The sequence below is a fragment of the Lampetra fluviatilis genome, chromosome 26 (assembly GCF_964198595.1).
Source record: "Lampetra fluviatilis chromosome 26, kcLamFluv1.1, whole genome shotgun sequence".
Taxonomy (NCBI): domain Eukaryota; kingdom Metazoa; phylum Chordata; class Hyperoartia; order Petromyzontiformes; family Petromyzontidae; genus Lampetra; species Lampetra fluviatilis.
The window spans coordinates 2,475,098-2,498,451 of record NC_136300.1 but is presented as its reverse complement, the minus strand read 5'-3'; the positions used below and the strand labels follow the sequence as shown (position 1 = coordinate 2,498,451).

At 50.0% G+C, this 23,354-nt stretch overlaps 1 protein-coding gene across 1 annotated transcript; it reads left to right on the top strand.

Moving 5' to 3' along the window:
- Positions 1-1,517: 1,517 nt before the first annotated feature.
- On the top strand, positions 1,518-22,937 carry LOC144942164 (fatty acid 2-hydroxylase-like). The gene is made up of 7 exons (XM_078868924.1): positions 1,518-1,994; positions 12,880-12,963; positions 15,209-15,351; positions 17,407-17,510; positions 19,246-19,418; positions 20,829-21,081; positions 22,858-22,937. The coding sequence occupies exons 1-7, from the start codon at positions 1,518-1,520 to the stop codon at positions 22,935-22,937; spliced, it is 1,314 nt and encodes a 437-aa protein (XP_078725050.1).
- Positions 22,938-23,354: the final 417 nt, after the last annotated feature.

Here is a 23,354-nt window from a genome sequence, read left to right as displayed (position 1 = left end):
TCGTGAGAATTTTATTGTTTAATATTTGTATTATTTTATTATTTCCCTTCTACGTGACTTTACCGAAAGAACCAAGAATAAGAATCCCTGCAGTCACGAAAGCTTTAAATCGAAACCTAGCAGGGTTGTGGCTGGCTGGCATAGCCATGCCGGGTGACAGGTCACGTGGTTCGACAGGTGCCATGGGCCACTTTGAGGGAAGCCGCGAGGGCATTGCATCAAGATGAGCGCGCTGCACCATGCTGCCCCACCTTCACCAGCCCACGCTGACCAGCCTGGTGAAGTATGTTCAAATGTATCCACCCCCACGACTCGCAATACAGGGAGAGATCCTCTTCCAACAGCGGCGGTGGCGGCATGCACTTTACAATGAACACAAAGTAAACGCCAGTGTAAGGTTTAACGTGCTCTCTGGTTCTTTCGGTAAAGTCACGTGGGTAGAAAAATAAAATAAAGGAAAAAATAATATATCGCGACCTTTCGATCGCAACACAAGCGGGTCGTCCTCAGGCGAAAAAATAATCCAGTAGTCATAAATAACCTCTTGTTGTAACAGCTCTCTCGCTGGTTCAGCAGTTCAACTGCTGGATTATTTTTTTACGCCTGAGGACGAGGCGCCTCGACAGACCTGGTTGGGAATGTGTGCATGTTACGCGTGTTGAACTTCTTCGGCGCCCCGTACGTAGCCAACCGTGATAATCGGAGGTCACTGTGTCGGTCCACTGCGGGTTGGGATAAAAGGAAGACGGGAAGAGGGGGGGGGAGTTACGCAAAGACTGGTTCAGACATCACGCGCCACTAATGTCAGCCGTGGCCGGTAGGTGAAGTCTCGTCATGATGCTGCCGGGCGCCAAGCTCAGTGCGCTGATGACGCACTGCGCCCACGTGATACAGTATACCTAGCAGCTGTGTTGGTAACTGTCGAGTTGACAAATGTCAATTCCTGCCCCCCACCACCACCACCACGTGGGATCGGCTCGTATCTGTGACCGATTCCTCGAGCGACAAGCGAGCAGCACCGCCTCGAAACGAAGTCATTGGGTTCACCGTGTGGCAATGCGCCCCTTAGCAGTGCTCTTCGCATTGCCGAGCAGACGACCCAGCTGGCTGCGTGGGGTGTGGAAGTCGCGGCGTTCTGAATGAGAGCTGACGTCAGGAGTTGCCAACCCAATCCGCGCTCTGTGCGCGTGTGTGGAAAGCCGCGGAGCGCGTGCCTATAAATGGGAAGGCGTCACACGGTGCGCCGGTCAGTGTGGGTTGCACGAGAGAGCGAGCGAGTTGCCGGCAGACAACCCCATCGGACAACTTTGACACAACAGCAAAAATAGATTTGAAATAAATATATTACATTAATATATAAACTTTTTTAAAAATATAGAACCTAATGCCTATCGCATGAGCGTTGGACACTTGTACAGCCAGCCAGCCAGCGAGGAAGCAAGCAAGCAAGCAACATCAGTAACACGTTGTAGACAATTGCCAATTTTGTATTTGTTGAATAAAAGCCAAGAGGAGCCATGCAAATCGAACAAGGGGAGCAGCAGCAGCAGCAGCAAGAGCAGCGGCGTGTGCGCGCATTAGACTACGAGCAGCAGCAGCAGCAGCAGCTCATGGGAGGGAAGTGCGTCTCGCCCGCCTGCAAGCGATTCACCTTGCCCGAGGTGGAGGAGCACAGCTCGGAGGAGTCGTGCTGGCTCGTCCACGCGGGCCGCGTGTTCGACGTCACGCGCTTCGTGCGCATGCACCCCGGCGGCGAGGCCGTGATCCTGTCGCGCGGAGGCACCGACCTGGGTCGCCTGCTGTCGGGTCCTCCTCACCGCCACAGCAGCAACGCCTACAGGTGGCTGGAGCAGTATTGCATCGGGGAGCTGGACACGCGGCTGGGAGAGGAGCTGGATAGAGGTTCGCAGCAGCAGCAGCAGCAGGAGGAGGAGCAGCAGCAGCAACGGGCAGATGCGTCGGTGGTGACGCCGCCCGGGTCGGAGTGTGCCGAGGTGGGTTTGCGGCGCATCGAACAAAACAAAAACACTTCTGTTTGTACGCACGTGCGTTGAAGTAGTCAACCGTGCTAATCGGAGGTGCGGGGGGACACACAGCAAACTAACACACAAAGAACACTTCGAAATAAATACGTTTTCAATCTAGACGATTTAAAAGTGCGACGCTCCGGGCGGAAGAACGTTCCAGACGGCCGCAGAAGCGCCTCTGCGGTGACCGCCCTCGTTCGATGGCCAGCAGCCAAAAGCCGCTGCTGCGAGGATGAAGGGGAAAGCTTCTCTTTTGCAAGCGAAGTGACAGCGATGTGAAGGAGGATGCGGATTGTCAGCCGTATTCATGAAGCCGAAAGTGAATTGACGAGTTCCCGTGTTGTAACTCAGAGCGTAATTTGCTCACTCGATACTTTCGGGAAAGTTGCTATAGTCGGGCCGGACTGTCTCAGCTCGCGATGGTGATTACCGGCGAAAGGCAACGGCTCGCTGCCAGACGCCAAGCTTGCCGCTCTATCGCTGTGCTTCATATGCCTCCGACCCCGTGAGCAGGTTGAGTACTAGATGAGGCGAGGCGGGATGTGGGGTGCGACTAAAACAAATTTGTCGGAGCAGGCGCGCGGATCGGGGCTGTGGGCAGCGGTGTGTAAGGCGTCGTGCACGATTTGAGCGCTTGGCAAGTTGATTCATTTACACGAATTCGGTGTGGCTAGCCACTGTATTCCATTCAACGGCATCCAGTGGCTGGAGAGCAAACTAAAGACGGCTATGCTTGGGACCTAACTTGAGCTAATGGCTAAATTATAGTTTTAAAATGTATTTCAAACTCCAACATCGCTGTTGGAGTTAAAAAATTCATTTGAAACTCCAACAGCGGCGTTTTAATGCCATGAAATGCAGATACGGTATCTTGAGGCAAATCATTATTTGTTTGGTTATTTGATAGATTACCTCTTGTGAAAATAGTTTTTTATTTAAATGCCTCCATATAGTAAATGAGATGCTAAATCTCACTCGGCACTAACTGAATTAAAGCCACCTTCATTTAAATGTCTCCTACAGTTTTTCAGCACCATACAATATGCGTGCTGGATGGCTGGATCGCTTAAAAAAAAACACAACACGTTCATCATGAACACTCATCAACCATTAGCACGCCCTGAAATTCATCTTAATTATTGACGCTTCCGTAACTTTTAATGGGGGGGGGAGGGGGGGGGGGCGATTTACCCGCTACGAAGTTAATCAGAGCACGTGGACATTGACGCGGAGTGTTAAACAAACGCTGAGCAGGTGCACACACACACACGAGAGTGAAGAAGAGGCGCGTGCTGGGTGATTACGCCGAGGGGACGCAGCAAGAGAGACACGTGCATCAGAGAACACGCGCGCGCGCACACGCGCGCGCACGCACACGCGCGCGCACGCACACGCGCGCGCACGCACACACGCGCGCACACGAACACACGCGCACATGCGCGCACACGCGCGCACACGCGCGCACGCACACGCACGCGCACACGCGCGCACGCACACGCACGCGCACACACGCGCACGCACACACACGCGCACACACGCGCACACACACACACGAACACACGCGCACACACGCGCACATGCGCACACACACACACACCCGCGCACACACGCGCACACACACACACGAACACACGCGCACGCACACACACGCGCACACACACACACGAACACACGCGCACACACGCGCACATGCGCACACACACACACACGCACACACGCGCGCACACACACGCACGCACACACACGCGCACACACACGCACGCACACACACGCGCACACACACACACGAACACACGCGCACACACGCGCACATGCGCACACACACACGCACACGCACACACCCGCGCACACACGCGCACACACACACACGAACACACGCGCACGCACACACACGCGCACACACGCGCACACACACACACACGCACACACAAACGCGCACACACACACGCACACACACGCGCACACACACACACGCACACACACACGCTCGCACACACATGCGCATGTGCGCACACACACGCGCACACACACGGTTCTGGAGGTTTCCACTGTCAGGGGAGATGAACGTGACGTGGGTTAGACGTTGATGTCGCGCGTTGTGTAGCGGTAAGCGCGCCGCGCCACGAGACTCCTGCGAGTTCGAGTCCCCGCTCACCACGGCCATCACCGGTGACGATTATTAGAAACGGTCCTTGGCCCTCCCCTGGGTCGACTCAGTCTCAAATGAGCGCCTGGTGCGATGCGTGAACGTCGCCACTGGGGAGACAAAAGCGGCCGGGCGCGGTGTTGGCCACCTATCCACTCGTGTGCCGCGCCGGCCTTCGTAGGTGCTCGATTACAGCACTTGCCCTGACAGTCTGCTCAGGCTATGCGGGGGAGCTTTGTCGTAATTGTCGGTCACGACCAACGTGAGAGTGGCAGCCAAAATGAGGAAACTCGCTCGCTCGGAAGTACGGATACTGTACCCTGGCAGAGATGACGAGATAACAAAACACCATCTCGGGTGCCAGGAGGGGCTGGCGTGAGAGATGGCGACGGCTTTGTTGAAGGCCTTCACCCAGCAGTGGATAGATCATGGCTGCTGCTGCTGCTGCTGCTGATGATGTTGATGATGATGATGTTCAACAGACAACAAGTATTGTGGAACGGACGGACGCCAACGTTTCGGCACTGGGTGAAGCCAGTGAACCCGCCGTGCATTTTCAATCGAGGGCGAGTTATGAATCCTATTGCCCTGGACACCTCGGACGACAGCCGAGTGTCGTGATGCGGCCGACTGCGGATTGTCACCCCTGCCGCACGTGTGACGAAAAGGCCACTTTGACCCCACGGCAGGTCACGAGTTTCTGTGGCTGTGACCGTCGCGTCTTGGGGGGGTGGTGGTGGAGGGTGGGGGGGGTCAAAGTTGCGATGGAAAGAAGAGGGGTGTGGAGTGGGCGCGGGGGGGGGGTGACACGCCCCCCGTGCCACGCGCTCCTCATTTGTGTCGCCCTGCGCACACCTGCAATATACATCTATCGAATGGTTGAAGGAGATAACGATTAGCCTCGCGGTCAGGGTTGTCGCTGCTGTCAACCGGTAGAGCACAGACGTCACGGTCTCTTTCAGGAGGGGGTCCTGCATTAGTTGGGGGTGTTCGGCCAATTCCATGAACGAGTGGTTGGCTTCACGTGGGAGGAAACTGGCTTACCTGGGGAAAACCCACCACGCAAACGAGGGGAGAACACTCAAAGCCCACGACACAGATGTATTTCATCTATTGGCCGTAAGGCTTTTGACTCTGGCCACCTCGTTAGCCCATCGAGTTTGGCAGTGAATACGAACGTGTAAGCCCTCGCCTCCCTCCTCTTCTCTACCGTGATGATGATGATGAGAAGGGGCCGTTCACAAGAAACATCGAACGTTGGGCCCACGTTGGTCCCAATTGGTTCCGGCCACATATCAACGATGCATGTTTTCTGAGTCGGGAATTATTTTTTCCGTGAAGGCATTTATCTAATAATACAGGTTTGTTTTGGGTTAGATCGCGTAAATATATAAATGTGTCGTTAAACCCGCCACCACCCGACACAGACAATTAGTAAGGTTTGTCACGTTAACAGAACATGCCAATTCGTTACTAGTATCCAAATCTGTCTGTCGCCTGATGATGCTAGTTGTAATTACTGGCGAAAAGTCGTACTCAGATTGTAAATGTTGCGGCTTGGCTCTCCAACACACCGGTGTGCTGTACTAGTGATGAATCGGCAAGTTCTGTTTACGTGACAAACCTTACTAGTTGGCTGTGTTGGGTGGTTTGCGGGTTTAACAGCACATTTATATATTTACGCGATCTAACCCAAAAAAACCTGCATTATGGATGATATTGGTCGCGAACACCCACGTGTTCAAAAGGCATTTCTGATTGTTTGATAAGTCATTGCATTTATCTAGCAAAAGTGAGCAAAACACTTGGGCAAAAGTCGAACTCGTTCATGAGATACGAATATATCAATGGTTGCGTTAGGGTACAACTCTGCATTCATTCCTGTATCGCTTCTAAAGCTCACGATAATTGCATCAAATAACATTCGTTTTCATCGATGTTTTTTGTGCGTCTGTATATGCCGTATGTACGTTGTTAAAGCGACCCTCGCAATGTCAAAACATATCTCATTGATTTCTTGAGTTAAAAAGTGTGATCTTGAAACCACGATAAGTCATCGAACGGCGAGCGGCTGGTGATTCGCGACACCTCTTGAGTGTAACACTGAGCGACGCTTTATATTATACACGCCACGGTGGCTAGGATATGTTAACTACCTCGCCTGGTGTACAGGAGGTCGTGGGTTCGATCCCGTCCTTGACGCCTGCTGCATATTGGCAGTTTGCGTGTCTCTCTCCCCGTGGTCGTGTGGATTTTTCTCCGGCTCCTCCCGTTTTTCCTACCACGTTTAAAATCAACGTCACGCGTTTAGAGTATTTGGCTGCTACAACATTTCCACGTGATGATGATGATGATGATAAGCCACTTCGTTGAGCTATAATTTTCTATAGCCAGAGTCGCTTCTGAAAAAGAGCTGCATAGCTTACCTGGTGAAATTTCAAAGAGTTAGTAAATAGTACAACTGAACGGCCTTACCTCTCTCTGTATTAGCAACAACAACAACCTAGTAGCGAGAGTTTACTTTACAATACAGTTACTGTCATGTTGCAACGCACGTACAGCAAAGATGCGCCAATAAACGTCTGCATTTACTACTCGGCGACTATAAAAGTTACCGTGGTCTTCAATGCAACAGGGTCACGTGCTCACGGTATCTCCTCGAGACAGAATGGTACTCGCTGGTACTCGCTGTTTTAGGACCGACCACAGCGATCGGTCAATACGTTACAGGCGCGGTGGGGGTTGGGAGTTGGTGGCTCTGTGTTAAAAAATTTATCGTACTCGCATTCGTTTGTTATTGTTGCATTCACCACCACCTTCTTGGTGCTTTCGGTAAAGTTACGTAGAATGGAAATCATAAAATAATAAAAAAATAAACATAATAAAATAATTCTCACGACGTTTCGACCACAACGCAAGCAGCCGTCCTCAGGTGGAAAACAGGTCTGTCGAGAAGACAGAGTCAGACTGATGAATCCCTGCAGTCACGAAAGCTTTAAATCGAAATTTAAATCGTACACACATTCTTTTGTTGTTGTTGTTGTTACATTCACCACAGCTTCAACGTGGCTGCTTTATTTTTCCTTTCGTCGACGCGTCCTTGCGGCAAAAACCATTTGGGTCCATCCAGTTGCTCATTCAAGCCAAACAGTTGATCAACATAGGCGCAGATGTAGGTACGCGCGTATTGACAGCGAACTTCCGACGCAGGGGTCAGAGACGCCGAGTTAAATATTGACTCTTGGGCATGAGGCACCGGATCTCACTGCAAACAGAACCTTCAGTCTGCATCAGTCATTATTTTATCCTCTTTCCCATGAAAGTGTGACTCATGTTTGCTGCCTTGCAGCTTTAAAGATTCCACATTTTAATAAGCAGCCTATTCATTCGTGCACTTCGCGCACTGCCAACGCCTTCTGACTTTTTTACTTTGTATAAACCCGTTCATAGCAATATAGGGTACAATCGTTGCGGGGTTTTGTGGATGGGTCATTGTACTCTAGTGTTAGTGCCTTACTTCGAGAAGAGAAGAGTGAGGACTTTGCCTACACCCTGTCGATAATGGAGTTTGTTGGACCATACTTCACCACGTCGGTCAGTGCAGGCAAATGAAGTTGGAGGGAGTGAGGGGCGGGGGGAGTGGGGGGCGGGGTGGATGGGGGGGGGGCTGCCCAGGACCGGTTTAATAATGATTTATTCTCCACTGATGCCATCCGTGGGCAGGACTCAAACTCGGGTCATCAGCTTCTCTAACGAGCGCATTCACAGTTCCACGCAGGCGTTTGTGGGGGGGGGGGGGGGCGAGAAGTCGCCCCAACTTGTCCCGAATCGTCGCTTTCCGAAACCCAACAAGTGGCACGGCTTGCGTCGATTCCACGTGTGACCGACTGCCAAAGGACCGGCTGCCGCAGTTAAAGAGAAGAATGTAACAGTGCAGGTGTTTATGTTGCAATCGTTTTTGGTAGGGGGTGGGGTGGGTGAAACAGAGATCGTGGCCACTGATTGCTTGAAGATATCGCTGTAGGGGACGACACCGCGGCCAAAATAAATACACTGGGCAATGTGCATCGCGCAAACGCATTTAAGGTGTACACGAACATTCATGCAGAGTTGATAACCGTTGCCTTTGTAGAACAAAGTCTGCGGCATCTATGTCGTCACCCGTCGTTGCTCAGTCTCCTCTGCTGCCCCCCGCACTTCCCATCGCCTGAACATTTCCTTCCCCAGCCATCCACGCCCTTGACTCCTTACCCCCCGCTCAAGGCTTACGACAGACATAACAAATATTGCTGCGAGATGCCACGTGAATCCGCTTTGCTAATCGTATCGTCGCCGCCATCCTCATCGCTGCTCCCTGTGCGCCCATCAACGTGGGCTCTCGCAGAGCAACGCAATCCTCCATGTGAGAGAATGTCCCGTGCAAGTGGATATTACAGAGCTACGTTTTAGATACCTTCAGGTGATCAGCAGAGGAGGGGGGTGGGGGGCTTGATGTTCATATCCAGAGTTTGTGTGTGTGTAGTTCTTTGTTAACCGAGCTGAGGACCCAGAAACCCACTACATTTGAGAACCCGGTTAACTCACTGGTGTTCGCCTGGGTTTGAACTCAAGATCTCATTGGTGGTCAAGCTCTGCGCTCTGATCTTTGACGTCGTCTGTCTGAAGCCACGCGTCGTCCTCGCTCAAGCCACGACTTTAACAGCACCGTCAATGGCACTTGCAGCAAGGGAAATCGTGACGTCCCACCGCGATGGTTTTGTGTGCGTCATTCGTTCGGCGCGTGCAGAATCTACCCAGTCGCGCGGGTAGCGACCTCGGTGGCCACGCACGTGCGCATGTTGAACTTCTTTCGCACCGTACGTAACCAGTCGCGATAATCGTGTAATTCTTGAAGCCCTCCGCGGGAACTATTTAGTGAGTGGACAGGCATCAGCGATACGGGACACTGCTGCCACGTCGTGGTCGACATGGCGATCACGAGCGATCTCGCGATCGTCACGTTGACCGCTAAAACTACAGTGACATTTTTTCATTTAGTTTGGAGTAAAAATAAAAAGACATGAAATTTAAATAAAACGACTTTTTAAGATTTCCGGTGAGACACTTTCAGCGGCTTGTTAGAAACGTAGCGTGGCAGTGCAACGCCACGAAGATCAGAGGGCCCTGTCCATGTTTTAACGGTGGGAATTCTCTGTCCCCGTCCCCAACGCTTCACGCCTGGGCTGTTCCCGTGTGCAGCCTCACGTCGCCCGTGATTTTCGGGACACATTCAAGGTGCAGCCCTGATCTGCTTGCTCGCACCAATATTTGTCATGTAGGGCTTCCACTATGAGGAGTTTTGGAAAATCCCTCAAGAGGGCATTTTGGCCAGACATCTCGAGTACAACAACCGCTGTTCACCATTCGGTGGCGGTTGACGTCACCACGGCTCTTGTGTCATGCTAGGTGCACTTTGAGTATACTTTACTTTATAAATCCGCTGCTGCGAGGACGACGAGTTTGCGTGATGGTGACCTACTGCTTGACTCGTGAAGCTGCAACCCCTTCTACCTTCAGCGTGCCAAATAACGAATGTATGGGGGCGGAGTGTGTATGGAATCGTGCCGAGATGCGCATTGAGGAAGTTCCAAGGTCTTTTTGAACGTGCGAGAGCGGTCGCCCGGCGTCCGCGTGTTTGCCAAGCGAAGGTGGCATTTCCCCTCTTGGCATAGGATGGGTTGCGACACGGTCGCACAGAGCGAGCGAGCGAGCGAGCTTGTCACACTTTGTACGGACGAGTATTGCTTTCTCTCAGGGCTTGTTGTTGGGTTTTTTTGTGTGTATTTCTCCGTAAACAAAACATTCAACCGCATGTGGACCCCCGGTGCGTAAAACGCCAAAATAAATGCAGAAATTCTCCGACACGATAATCACGTGAACATTGTAAACAGCCACGGCAACTATTGCATCAACACTGAAGTGACTCTTATTCGCGTATGAAACTCGTAACACTGTGGCCTTGTAAGTAAACGATATAATGCAGCAGCACTAATAAAGAAAAGCGACATTCTGAGCAAGAGCAGCGACCGAAAGCAAGGCTGTTCGTACTTGAGCACTTCTTCCAAAGCTGTATCACCAAATACATTCGCTTATTTGCGTAGTCAGAATCGCAATCTTAATTTGTTCATACTCAAGGAGGAATCCGATGAGCCATGAAGCTCTTTTTCACAGATGTCCAGCAGGGGTGGGTCAGAACGTTACAACAACAAACAAGACAAAAACACGCGATGGCAGTGCAGAGTACAGTGCAGTGTCGGAAATCAAAATATCAAGAGAAGCCGCGTTGTTCTAATTTGGTAAAACAAAACAAAAAACTTTTGTCAACGACGTCGCGAAGCGGCGGTCCTTGAAGAGCCGCACGCGGCCCGGAGTTGCCAGTTGCCGACCCCCTTGTGTCGTGCTGTGCATTCTCTCTCGCTCGCTCTGCCCAAGAGTAGCCGATCTATGGCTCCAGCTCCCCTCCGCGTCACCCAAACCCACATCCCTCCCTCTTCACCTCGAGCCCACGAACAGAGAACGTTCTGCCGCCCTTGCTTTCCTCAACGGCGTTCCTCCTTTTAATGCTACCCCTACCCCCTCCCTTTGATGCTGCTAATCCTGCATAATGCACGGGCATAATATGACTTTAAACCCCCCGCCCACCTCCTACGCATTTCACAAGTAGTACTAATCACATATCTGCATTTCCCATAAATATGCTAAATTCCTCTTGATATGCAAATTATTTTGTCAAGGCGCTCTTCCCCCTCCATCCCAGCTTAAATAGACGCTCCAAGCCTGGGGTGTGTCATTCAGACTCTGTCTTCTCGACAGACCTGTTCTTCACCTGAGGAAGGCTGCTTGCGTTGTGGCCGAAACGTCGTGAGAATTATTTTATTATGTTTTATTTTTATTATTTTATTACTTCCCATTCTACGTGACTTTACCGAAAGAACCAAGAAGGCGTTCCTCCTCTCTGTGCTACCAGCGACGAACGCGCTTCAACGATTGGACCCATCGCTGTAAATCTGTCGGAACTTTTTTGGCACTCCGTAGCCCCCCCCTCTCCCCTCCTGCGAAGGTTTTGCTGGGAAGTCGAGATTGTGTCCTGGGATCTGTCGTAGTAGTAGAGCTCATGGACTCATTTCTGTGTTGCGATAACTCTATGTTTGTTTGTGGCTTTTTGTGTAGGTGGCATTTCTCAATTTGTTTATTCGTTTTTAATTTTGCGTTGGAGTAGTATAGGGGTTTCATTTGCTTGCTTCTGGCCCGATATGGGATTCGGTCCTTATATATGTACGTCGAACTTATTTCGCACCGTACGTAGACAACCATGTTAATTAAAATAATAAAATGCAGCAGTAGGCAGTGCCAGCTTCTTCCTCCCGCTGGCAGCGAGAGGAATGTTCAACGCATCACAACAAAACCGATATTTTTCACTTTCACAGCCGGAATGATGTAGCCAAATTAGGCGGAGCGCTAAATATATCTTGACGTGTAAAAGTAAAGCGGTGTTTCACTATAACGCGAACCTTCTATTCGGGAGCACTTTTCACACGACGTGGAAGATGTCCTGTTATGACGCGGAACCCGTTCATTATAACGTGCCCGTTATAACGCGGAACACGCCTGTTATACCACGGAACATGTCCTGTTATGACGCGGAACATGTCGTGTTATGACGTGGAACGCGTCCATTATAACGTGCCCGCTACAACGCGGAACACGCCTGTTATACCACGGAACATGTCCTGTTATGACGCGGAACGCGTCCGTTATAACGTGCCCGTTATAACGCAGAACACGCCCGTTATAACGCGGGACACGCCTGTTATAACGCGGAATGCGTCCATTATAGTGCGTTGTGGGATGACTGCAGGCTGATTGCAATGTGCGAATGTGCGTGAGTACAGTATTTTATTTTTGCACAGCCACCGGTGAAAGGCCTTAGACTATAGATTCGCTGTGCTATTCAACTCGGATTTTAATCGCAGGGTGATTGAACCTCAGATTAAACCCCAGGATGTCAGCGGTGTTGGCTCAGCACTTTGTCTTGTGAACCCGGTGGCCACGTCACGTCGGGGGGTTTCCTGCTGCGTGTGGTGCACGTTGACCATTTTAATGCAACGGTTGAGGCTGGCCTTTTTTAAGCGTGGTAACCCGTGAATATCGAGCACTTATCGAAAAGACTGTTGCAACGTATTTGCACATCACGTGAAGTACTGTGCAGCAGTGTGTCCTCAATTATCCTTTGCTGTACCCACACACAAAGAGGGGGTGAATTGTGGGCGCTCCCACCTCTGCCAGCGTGGAAGAGTAGGCCAAATGCCCTCTAGATCGGTACTCTGAACGCTCACTCCAGTTCGGCGTTTCTCAAACTTTTTTTTGGCCCGCGGTCCACTCGGCTGATGCTCACATTTCCCCGGACCGACCCCACCTGCTGATCGGAGGTGGGGGCGAAGGAATCGAATTTGCTCCCGTCACCCGACCTCTTCCCGTGCGATGACTATTCTCACCGTCTCGAAGGAGGCGTTTTTGGAGTTGGCCCGCGCGGCGCGTTTGGCGAAGGGGTTTCGCAGGAGCGCTCCCTCCGTTGGTTCGCGTCGGGGGTTCATCCGTCGCGCCGTGACCAACAAACGACCGGCGTTGCATTTCGCGCTGACGTTCGTCGCTTCGCTCTCATGGCAGGAGGTGAGGCGGAGGAACGTCTCCAGCGTGGACAGAAGCCACGACTCCGAGGAGCTGATTTACAAGACCGTATCGGCTGACCACGTAAGTTTAAACATAAAAATGCACATCTTTAAGTATTTTGTCACTCGGTTACGGTCCTTTCCTGCCCACTGGGCACGTAACGACAGATAGAGGATCGCCGATTGGAATTGATTTGTTGCACTCGCAATACGTGCATCGGATTGCGCGTGCGAGAATCTATAATTTGCGCTTCGTTCCTATCTCTTGGTAAATGACATTCTAACGTCACGTTTAGGGACAGTGGCGAGAACAAAATTGTGTATATGAGACACAAAAATGCAGGAAATAATTCGAGATATTTTAAATGTAAAGGCGCAGCCCTGCAATGTCCTGCTCACGCCACTGCTGGTGGATGGAGCCTCCGCTCGAGGGAGCTTCGGAGAGACCCTCCACAGGGAACTTGGCTCAGCCATCTGCGGCTCGTCTGGAACGCTCTCCCTTCCGATATTAGGAAGCCAATGGAGCTCTGGACATTTAAATAATCTCGATTGAAAACGCATTTCTTTAGAACTGCTTTTCCTGTTTTTAGTTCGTTGTCCTTCCCCCGCACCTCCGTTCAGTACGGTTGGCTAAGTAGGGTGCGAAAGAAGTTCAACATAAATCTTGACTTAAAGCTTTCATGACTGCAGGAATTCATATCCTTTGGGTCTGTCGGTAAAGTCACGTAGAAAGGTTCAAATTAATATTTATTTTCATAAACTTGAACCTATCTACGTGACTCTACCGAAAGACCCAAAGAATATAAGTTCAACATACGTCCATTCATGCAACATGCATACACTCGGCGCGAGTCTGTGGGCCTCTGTGCGAGTCTGTGCGTCGACGTGAGTCTACGAGTCTCTGTGGGGCCGTGTGGTCTCGTCGTGAGAGGAGCGCTCGATGACGAAGCCACCGACACGGCCGGTCTGGGGGGGGGGACAACTTGTTTTATGACAACAAGAAACAAAACAAAAAATGGTTTGAATGGGAGTTGCGTGGAAACGGCTGGACAGATGTTGTGCCGCTGACCGTGTCAACTTGCAGCAGCGGCGGCAGAGAGGGAGAGATTTTAGCGGTGTGCGCGCAACCGCGTCAAACAAGCACAGCGCCCGCAAATAAAGGGTTATTGCCTGGTAACAAAGCTTGCAATGTGTCCGTATAGGTGCCAGCTTACTACTCAGCGCCATGCTAAACACACACACGCCGCTCATTTAAATGCGCGCGGGGTAATTCGTGTGCAGTGTTTGGTTGGCGGGGGTTAAAAAAACTGTACGCGTTGTAAATGTAACGCGTCGGAAAACACGTCCACCGAGGAGATGGAACAATGAATTTGGTTTCCTGTGCAGGTGGATAGTTACGTAGCAGGATCGTGAGAGGGTGGGTGGCTTTGGGGTCGGGTCTTCATCCAGCTGTGGATTGACCATGGCTGATGATGATGATGATGTTATTGTGTAAAAAGTGTGGGGCGTGGAGGGGGTCTGTCTGCGTTTGAATTATTGAACATCTTTGAACGTAAATTAAATCGTTAACTTGCATGAGCCTCTCAACGAGACGATTGTAACGAGTCTAACTTTGTGGGTGATTCATCAACATTGGGATCATCTCGCACCCGCGAGTGTTAGAATTGACTGCCCAATTAACTGCACTTCAGTCACCGACCACACTCTCTCGATCAAGTGCGCAGTTGGGATGAGTCATTTACTCCCAACGTATATTAGTAAAAAATGTCACGCTTCATTGAAATGCATTTACATGTCTATTAAAATAAACAAATCAAGATTTAAAATTGCGGGCAATTCCTAGCTCAGCGCACTTAGAGAGCTCTGGAGAGAGTGGTCCCATTCGAGGGTATTTTGACTCTTCGATCACGCTGGCATAGACGTCGTTGATGACCCATCAAAATATATTTCAAAAAGTTGTGGCTGTATCATTCGTGTCGATTAGTGCCCGGATATTCTGGCACTTAATAAATATAATCTCATCTTTTTTAATAGTTATATTTATAGAGCGCCTTAGCTCAAGGCACTGTACGTAGTTTAAAAGCGGTTACAAAATCGAGTGATTTAGATGGCAGAGTTGAGGAATGAGTGACCGTAGCAGAGGGCACATGGGGGTCACCGTAGGGCTATAGGGGATGGGATGGAATGGAGTGGAGGGGGCAAGGAATAGGAATGGAATGGGCAATTGAGAAGAGGTGGAGTCTTGAAGGTAACAAATAGAGGGCAAGGAGGATGACTGCTTAACGTACAGGGGAACCTTATTCCGCCTGCGTGTCCTGTTTTGCCAGGATCTCGTGGACTGGAGTAAGGCCCTGCTGTGGCAGGTGGGACACCTGGGAGACAAATACAGCGAGTGGGTGCACCAGCCGGTGGATCGCCGCATCCGCCTCTTCGAGTCCGACTTTGTCGAATTCTGGAGCAAAACAGCATGGTGAGTCTCGCCGGTGGCAGCAGTAGCGGCTCGTCTGCATGGGGAGCTGGGGCCCTGCCCCATCTAATGCATGTCATGAAACAAATAATGTTAACTTATTTAGAAAAAAAATACATAAAAATATTAAAAAGTTAAGTAAAACAAGTGGGTGGGTTAAGGCCGTGTGCTAACGATTAATTAAGTTTGCATGGATTTGGAAGCAATTAATTGAAACAGAATTTAAATATGAAATGTTGGAGGCTGCTTCGATATGTCCGTGGCTATTTTGGAATCTCATTGGCCGACTCAAACCCACTCGCACGGAGCGGTCGGACCGAAACGGAGGTTGGGTCTGGGGACGCAAATAATTCCACCCCTGGCCAACGCCAACCGCCATCCCAAATCAATAACGTGGAGAGGTCTCGCACAGAGCGCCCACAAACATTTGACCCCTCGGTCGGCGGGCCCGAGAAACTGAAGCCACTGCCGTGCCTGGCCTTGGCGTCGTATATTAAATATTGTGCGAGCGATCTCCCCCACCGCCCCTCAACCGCCAGTCACAGCGACTCGATGAATTCCCGAGAATTGGGAGGTCGTGAATTTATTTTTACATTAAAAAAAATATTTTTCTTTTCGATTTAAAGCTGTCGTGACTGCAGGGATTCATCTTCTTGGTTCTTTCGGTAAAGTCACGTAGAATGGAAATAATAAAATATTAAAAATAAAACATAATAAAATAATATAATAAAATATATTTTTGTTTCGTTTTTAGCTATCCCATTGGTATTGTTTAGTAGATTTTTTTTACTCCTGTTTCGTACAAATTTGTCCACTCCCATTGGTCACACTTCCCTAAAAGGTGATATTCTATGATTTTTATCTGTTGTGTATTATCGGTTCTTGTACGCGGGATTCTGTGCGTTTTGTCGGGAGCAGAGTAAACGATTATAATCGAGAAATCGATGCATCTCTCGTACTTGTAGTCACTCACAATAGTGATTAGCAAATGGAATTTAAATGTATAATTCGTTTTCAGGATATGCTTGGGGAGTTGGATAAAAGCAGTGTATCAGCATATGTTTTCTTTTATGATTTGTGTTATTGTGCCTTGGTAAACATGTGAACTTTGTCAGCAATAAAATGTATTGTTTTTGTTCAGTCATCTCCTATTCGTGTTGTTTATTATTCATGTCGATTGCAATAAGCCCTCTGCATCATCTGTTGGACCTTTGCCGTTGACGCATCGTAAAACATTTATTCTTTTAACCCCAATAAACACGTGGAATCATTTCTGATTTTTAAACCACTGCAGCCTTACCCGACTTCAAAAAATCCACGCATTTGTCAAAATAAGTCTGCCTTAAAAGGAACAACAACAACAACAACAAATATACAACGAGGCGACGAATGCGTTGAGTTTCTTTGCTCATTTGTGCGTCACCAAATAATCCATCGAACATCGCCGGGTCTAAACGCCACACTATTACTGGAACGCCTTTTTAGTGCGATCCTGGCGAGCCTTCGGTGAGCCCGCGCTTAAATGACTCAATCGTCAAACGCTCCCCGTCCCCCTCCCCGATTGTCTATCTCGGGTTCATCGACCGCGAGGCAAAACACCCCGCTCCTGCCTCCGTGATGCATGCTTGTGTAAGTGGTCCCGCGAACACCGCGGGGCCTTGCGACATCGCGGCGCCTGACCCGCCCCACCAACAACCATCAGCGCTCGCGCCGCTCGAAAAGTCCGACCGGTTTCTTCACTTAATTCTAGATGTGAAGCTTTCGTGACTGCAAGGATTCATTCTCTTAGTTTTTTCGGTAAAGTCACTTGATACAGCAAATTCAGCTGTGACGGTCCCACCTGATGACGGAGACTTGTGTGTTGCCTCCGAAACGTCGTGATTTTTATTATTTTATTTTTTATTAATTTTTATTTCATTTTTTACCTACGTGACTTTACCGAAAAAACTAAGAGTACGGTTTCTTCACCCCACACCTCCCCCCCCGGCGTTTCCCCAAAGCTCACGTCACTGCGTCGTTTCGCGTAACGTGCGACCCAACCATTGTGTGTGACCACAGGTACGTGATACCGCTGGTGTGGATACCCATCATCGTCTCCATGGGCTTGACGAGCTACCGGGGCCTGCAAGGCAACCAAATCCGCGTGTTCACCACGTTCACAGGTGAGTGGTGGTCGGGCAAGTGGGCAGAGTCAGGCAATGCAAGATCGCAGAGCTTGCACAACTCGGCCAATCAGGAGGGGGGAGAGGGAGGGGGAGGGGCTGCCGCAACGGGCGAGAGGGTGGGGGTGAAATTTACAGAGGGAACAAGGTGATAGTGATGAAAAAAATATCAAACTTGCATTTACTTCATAATATAGGTTTTTGGGTCAGATCGCGTTATTTAAAAATGTGTCGTAACCCTCCACCACCCGACACGGCCAAACAGTAAAAAATGTGTCACGTTTTTCAAAGGACAAAATAATTCACTTCTTTAGCCCACCGGTGTGCTGAAGAGAGAATCAACAGCATTTTAAAATTTGAGTAGTACGACGTTTCGCTGATAATTACAATCAGCTTCATCGGGCAAGAATGGTGAAGCTCTCCTGTTGCTTCCGGTCTTAAATAGAGCAGCATCAGGGTGACGTCATCATTTAATTCAATTCATTTAATTCAATGCATTTACTTGCAAATTCCATCCCTAGCCCCGCTCACTTGCCCTTGGGTTGTGCCCACCACAGGTTTGTGTGGCCTCTGGTTGCGGCGGGTCTCTCGCTACATTTCCTCCTGCCTCAGCAGTACGCCTGCTGTCTTGTTTCACCTGAGGACGATGGCTTGTGTTGCAATCGAAACGTCGTGAATTATTCGTTTTATTTTTCGACCCACGTGACTTCACCGAAAGAACCAAAGAGTATGAATTCCTGCAGTCACGAAAGCTTCAAATCAAGATTGACACATTTATATATTTACGCGATCTAACCCAAAAAACCCTGTAGCGTGGAGACGCTGTGTGTCGAAACCGCTCGGGATTTGTGCTCGTCTTAGAAACAATAGCGCTGAATCTGTGCGCTCCCAGAAGGCTGTGCAGCCGATGGGTTTTGCGTGAAGAATTACATTTTTTTTTTAGATTTCACGTGAAGGAGACATAAGGTCTGCTTACTTATTTCTCCTGTAAAGGAAAGTTTGGCCCACTCTTCCATGCTGGGCAGGCATCTTGGGAAAGGTGGCATTACCCACTCTTCACCCAGCCACATGCTACTCTGCGCGCAAAGGTGGCAGGAAAGGCCTGAAAAAGGCAACGTGGCTAACATGCTTGACGTTTGTAATCCCCCCGTTGATTTTTTTAAAAGAAATAAAAAAAATATCAGCCCACACGTCCTTTGAACGTGACCGTATATCCGTCAAACTCTCCCTCCAGCCAGTCAGCATTTTTTGTTAATGATATCGTTAAAATACCTGCGATAGAACGACGGTCCTCACCCACTCCCCCCAAGGTCCCCACTTTCCCACCACTGGGTACCCCCTCTCACGCGTGACAACCACCAGGCCCCCCCCCACCCACACTTCCCCTTGGGTGCTCTCCCACCCCCCCCATGTCCCCCCACAGTGCGCCAGCCAGCCAGACTGTTTTCTAATATTGCACGCCGTGCCCATGATGACCTTAAACTATGTGTAAAACTTGCTCGTGACATTTTTGGACCACTTGAGAAGGTCTCTCTAAGTGACTTGTTTTGGTTCTTTTGGCGGCTTTTGTCTTTAAAGAATTGCCAAATCTGTGATCGGCGGGCCTGCTGTTGTTGTGGATCTGGGCTTCATTTCCATTCACGTGGTGCACCACTCACGTTCGCAATCTGAACCTTGACCCGGCACATCCATGCCCCCTCTTGCCCCCCTCCCCCCGCGTTTGCTCCTCCGACAGACGGAGGAGTCAACGTGAGCCAGGATTGGTTCGCGTGCCTCTTCGCCTTCGGCTTCTTCACGTGGTCCCTCGTCGAGTACTGCCTCCACCGCTTCCTCTTCCACCTCACGCCGCCGGCGGACAGCTACCTCCTCATCACGCTGCACTTCCTGTTGCACGGGCAGCACCACAAGGTGAGCCGCATGAGCGAGCGCCGTGGCCTCGTGTCATTCCTTACACCAGGGCCCACGCTAACCGTGTCCCTGCTTAACCCTTTACCATTCCGAGACGTCTGCAAGTTGTAGGGTGGGTGTCCCGTTCACCACTGAATCTCAGAACGCGTGAGCGGTTAGCGTTAATTGAATTTATAGAGGCGTACCGCCATTGTTTTTGAAGATGGTGTACTCACCGCAGAGAACTGTAGTGACACGACCACACTCCGTGATAGCTGGTGCCAAGCTGTGCCATGCACCTTCCCGCATGGCCTTGTGGGAGACTCGGTACTGACAAAGTTATTTTATTACAGATTTTCTTCTGGTTCTGGTAAGCTGTCAGTTAATACAAATGTTGCCTGTAATTGTGCCAGCCGATGTTTGTCTCGAACTACAATGCTAGACACCATTACAGGCTCGATGGAATAGCTATCGAGCATGCAGACGGTACAAGTGCATCCGGGCCTACAGGCTGGAGGAGGCCACGTGCTGGGCAACCGATAGGGGAAGAGAAATCGGACTGAGGTTGGCCAGGTTTCATTCCTTACACAGGGACCCATGCTGCCAACCATGCTGGCATCTTGTTTAAAATATAATTATAGTTATTGCGGCCGGGTTAATCAATGTCCCCCCACATACGCGAGACGGAGCGCTTCACGGCTGTAATGTTTATTTGTTTACGACGCACCGATCGGTCGTCGTATGAAAGTCAACGATCTGATCGGCACAACTTGCTCAGCCAGCTGATGGCCGTTTCTTTGGCTTGCCTAAGGGCTGCTGCTGGGGATGCTATGACGTGCCTTTCCCCTCGTTCCAGCCATACCTTTCAACTTTGTCCACCGAAATCTGTCTAAATTTCCACTCAGGTGACGTTGCCTTGGTTGTCGCGGATAGCACACTGGACTTGATTCGGTCTCTCGGTGCAACGTATGTATGTGCGTACAGGGACTCCTCGACTTACCACCGAGTTAGGTTTCAAAGGTCTGTTTGTAAGTCGATTTGTTCGTAAGTCCAACTTTACTCCTGTCGATTCCAAACATGTTGTACGACATGTACACTAAACACGGGGAATAGCTTTAAAAGTAGTACAATCTCATGGTGATGTAGATGCCACTGGTGATATACGGACAGATTTATTCGTATCTCTGAAAGTTCGTAAGTCGAATGTTCGTCAGCAGAGGCGTCCTCGTATGTTGAACTACTTACGCAACCGTACGTAGCCAACTAATCGAAGGTGTGGTCCGGGGACCACACGCTGGAGCGGAAAGCCCTTCCAACAGTAGCAGTGCGAGCTAGCTTGGCTGGCTGGAGTTTGAGGCCGGGTCGATTGCAGTGGCGTCCGACGACAACCCTGACGCCGCGACCCCTCCGCCGTGCGTGCCGCTCCCCCAGTCGCCGTTCGACGGCTCGCGCCTCGTCTTCCCGCCGGTGGCGGCCTTCTGCTTCGTGGTGCCCTTCTACTCCTGGATGCTCACGATGCTGCCCAACGCCGTGACGGGGTCGCTCGTGGCCGGCTGCATCTCGGGCTACGTGATCTACGACCTGATGCACTACTACCTGCACTACGGCGCTCCGAGCCGCGGCTCGTACCTCTACGCGCTCAAGGCCTACCACGTCAAGCATCACTTCGAGCACCAGACGCTCGGTGAGTGGCCTCGCGCGCGGCGGTCGGAACACCGAGCCAGCCGTCGTCGTCCGCGTCGTCGTCGCTCTCCGGCGAATAGACCGCGCGGCTCGTCGTCGCTGTAGAACGCCGACACGTTGAGCTCGTCTTCACTTCGGAGCTATTGCATTGGACGTTGAGGCCTTCGTTACTCCGGAGGGATTAAACACTCGGCCCACCGTTTGCTGTTGTTGCTGTTGTTGTTTGAGAATCAGCTAAACATTTGGCTCATCATTGTTCTCGCGCAGGTAAGCACTCAGCCCATCATCACTAAAGCAGCAAAGCGCTCGGCCTATCATCACGAGAGTGGCTACACACTCGGCTCGTCATCACTGTAGCAACTAAATACTTGCTCCGGTGTTGTTCTAGGTTGGCAGAACCCTAAGCTCATTTCTCTTCAGCAGGGGTGGGGAAGTGATTTGATACACGAGGCCTACCCACTTGGAAGCGGCTCCCAAACTGTGTTTAACCGTCACTCCATCGGAGGGTGGTGCGGGATATTTTCAACATGACAGCCAGTGGCGGCTCCTGCAAAATCTCTCAGGGGGGGCAAATGTCTGGATGATTGATAAGGTCCACCCATGCAATGAATAAATTAACAGCTTAAGCATGTAAAGGCAACTTCACTTCTTTAATATTAATGAAAAATAAAGTGACTCTTACAATACATCTTGTTTGTTTATATACTCACTATTAAAACAAACCACTCAAGTTTATTTTATTAAAGATTCCACTAGGTGGCGATAAATTATATTGTTGGATGAAACGTGCTTACGTATGATGACGTTAGCACGTATGATGACGTAAGCACGTTAGTGCATGCCCTCCCGGAAGCCATAGAGAATGCATTGCAGCGCCCCCGTTCGAAAAAAAACATCTTTGAATGTAAGTCTATGGGGCCACTCGGGGCGATTCTCAGCCGTAGTGAAATCGCCCAAAAAGAGGCGGTACTCCACAGAACGTGACATGACGCTGATTGGACTATATCCAGAGGCTGACAGTGACGGCTAGCGTGACTCTGTGGTTGAATGACATTGGTGGTGCGTCGCCCAATCGCCCTAATGAAGAAACCGCCCCTGATGACAGCACTGTGTTTCCACGTCTTATTCAGTTGTGTCGCCACTGCGGGGTACTGCTTTGTACTTGGTCGACACGCACGTTTTTTTTCGCGAGACTGTACGGGGACTTTAAGTTGCGTCCGAATGTGAGGTTGTCTCCATAAGGTACTGGAAAGCAGAGGTGGGACAAAGTCATTGTTATGCAAGTCCAAGTCGAGTCGCAAGTCATCAAATTCATGACTCGAGTCTGACTCGAGTCCAAGTCACATGACTCGAGTCCACATCTCATAGGTGGGACAAAGTCATTGTTATGCAAGTCCAAGTCGAGTCGCAAGTCATCAAATTCATGACTCGAGTCTGACTCGAGTCCAAGTCACATGACTCGAGTCCACATCTCATAGGTGGGACAAAGTCATTGTTATGCAAGTCCAAGTCGAGTCGCAAGTCATCAAATTCATGACTCGAGTCTGACTCGAGTCCAAGTCACATGACTCGAGTCCACACCTCTGCTGGAAAGTCTTATCCGGCTGTCAAGAAGTGGTTCGCACGAATTCCGTAGAAAACAAACCAAACCCCTTGATGGATTTTCGCCAGGATTTTCGTGACGTAGTTACTTTGTTCTTGTTGTGAGCAGCACTGCAGAGGTGCATTTGTGATGAGGGATTTTGTGACGTGGTGTCGTTTGTTCTCCCTCCTGCAGGGTTTGGGATCTCGAGCAAGTTCTGGGACTACCCTTTCCGTACGCTCATCCCAGAAGAGACCTTTGAGAAATCCCGATAATGACGACAGAGAAAATGTTGCCGAAATAGTTTTGCTTGCTGTCGAGTTTATTTTTTATTCGATCTACTTATTTAAAAATCACTATTAAAATTGTCAGAGAGCATCAGTCGTCAGTGTGTTTAAATGGAACTGCAATTATTTTTGTATTTATATATAATTTCCGTATAAGTACAATATACTGTTGTCTGTAAATACTTTGTTCATCTGGATTTTCCTCATTCCAGTAAGTGAGGCATGTTGCTATTCTGCGAATGGGGCGTAATAATGCGATGTATGTGGAATTGATGGTTGAAGTGAATGGAGACTGACATACCATGCCTGGGAACTGCCTTAAGATCATAAGCAACTTTGTTATTCGCATCATTCTAACAGCTGTGTTTCAGAGACACGTGTAGTCTGCAGTCGGTTCACAATACA

Bases quoted from the DNA above. Each gene is read 5' to 3' on its own strand.
- LOC144942164 (XM_078868924.1), top strand. From the start codon at position 1,518: ATGCAAATCGAACAAGGGGAGCAGCAGCAGCAGCAGCAAGAGCAGCGG. The intron at 1,995-12,879 runs GTGGGTTTGCGG...CTCTCATGGCAG, and splicing joins CCGGGTCGGAGTGTGCCGAG to GAGGTGAGGCGGAGGAACGT. The intron at 15,352-17,406 runs GTGAGTCTCGCC...GTGTGACCACAG, and splicing joins TTCTGGAGCAAAACAGCATG to GTACGTGATACCGCTGGTGT.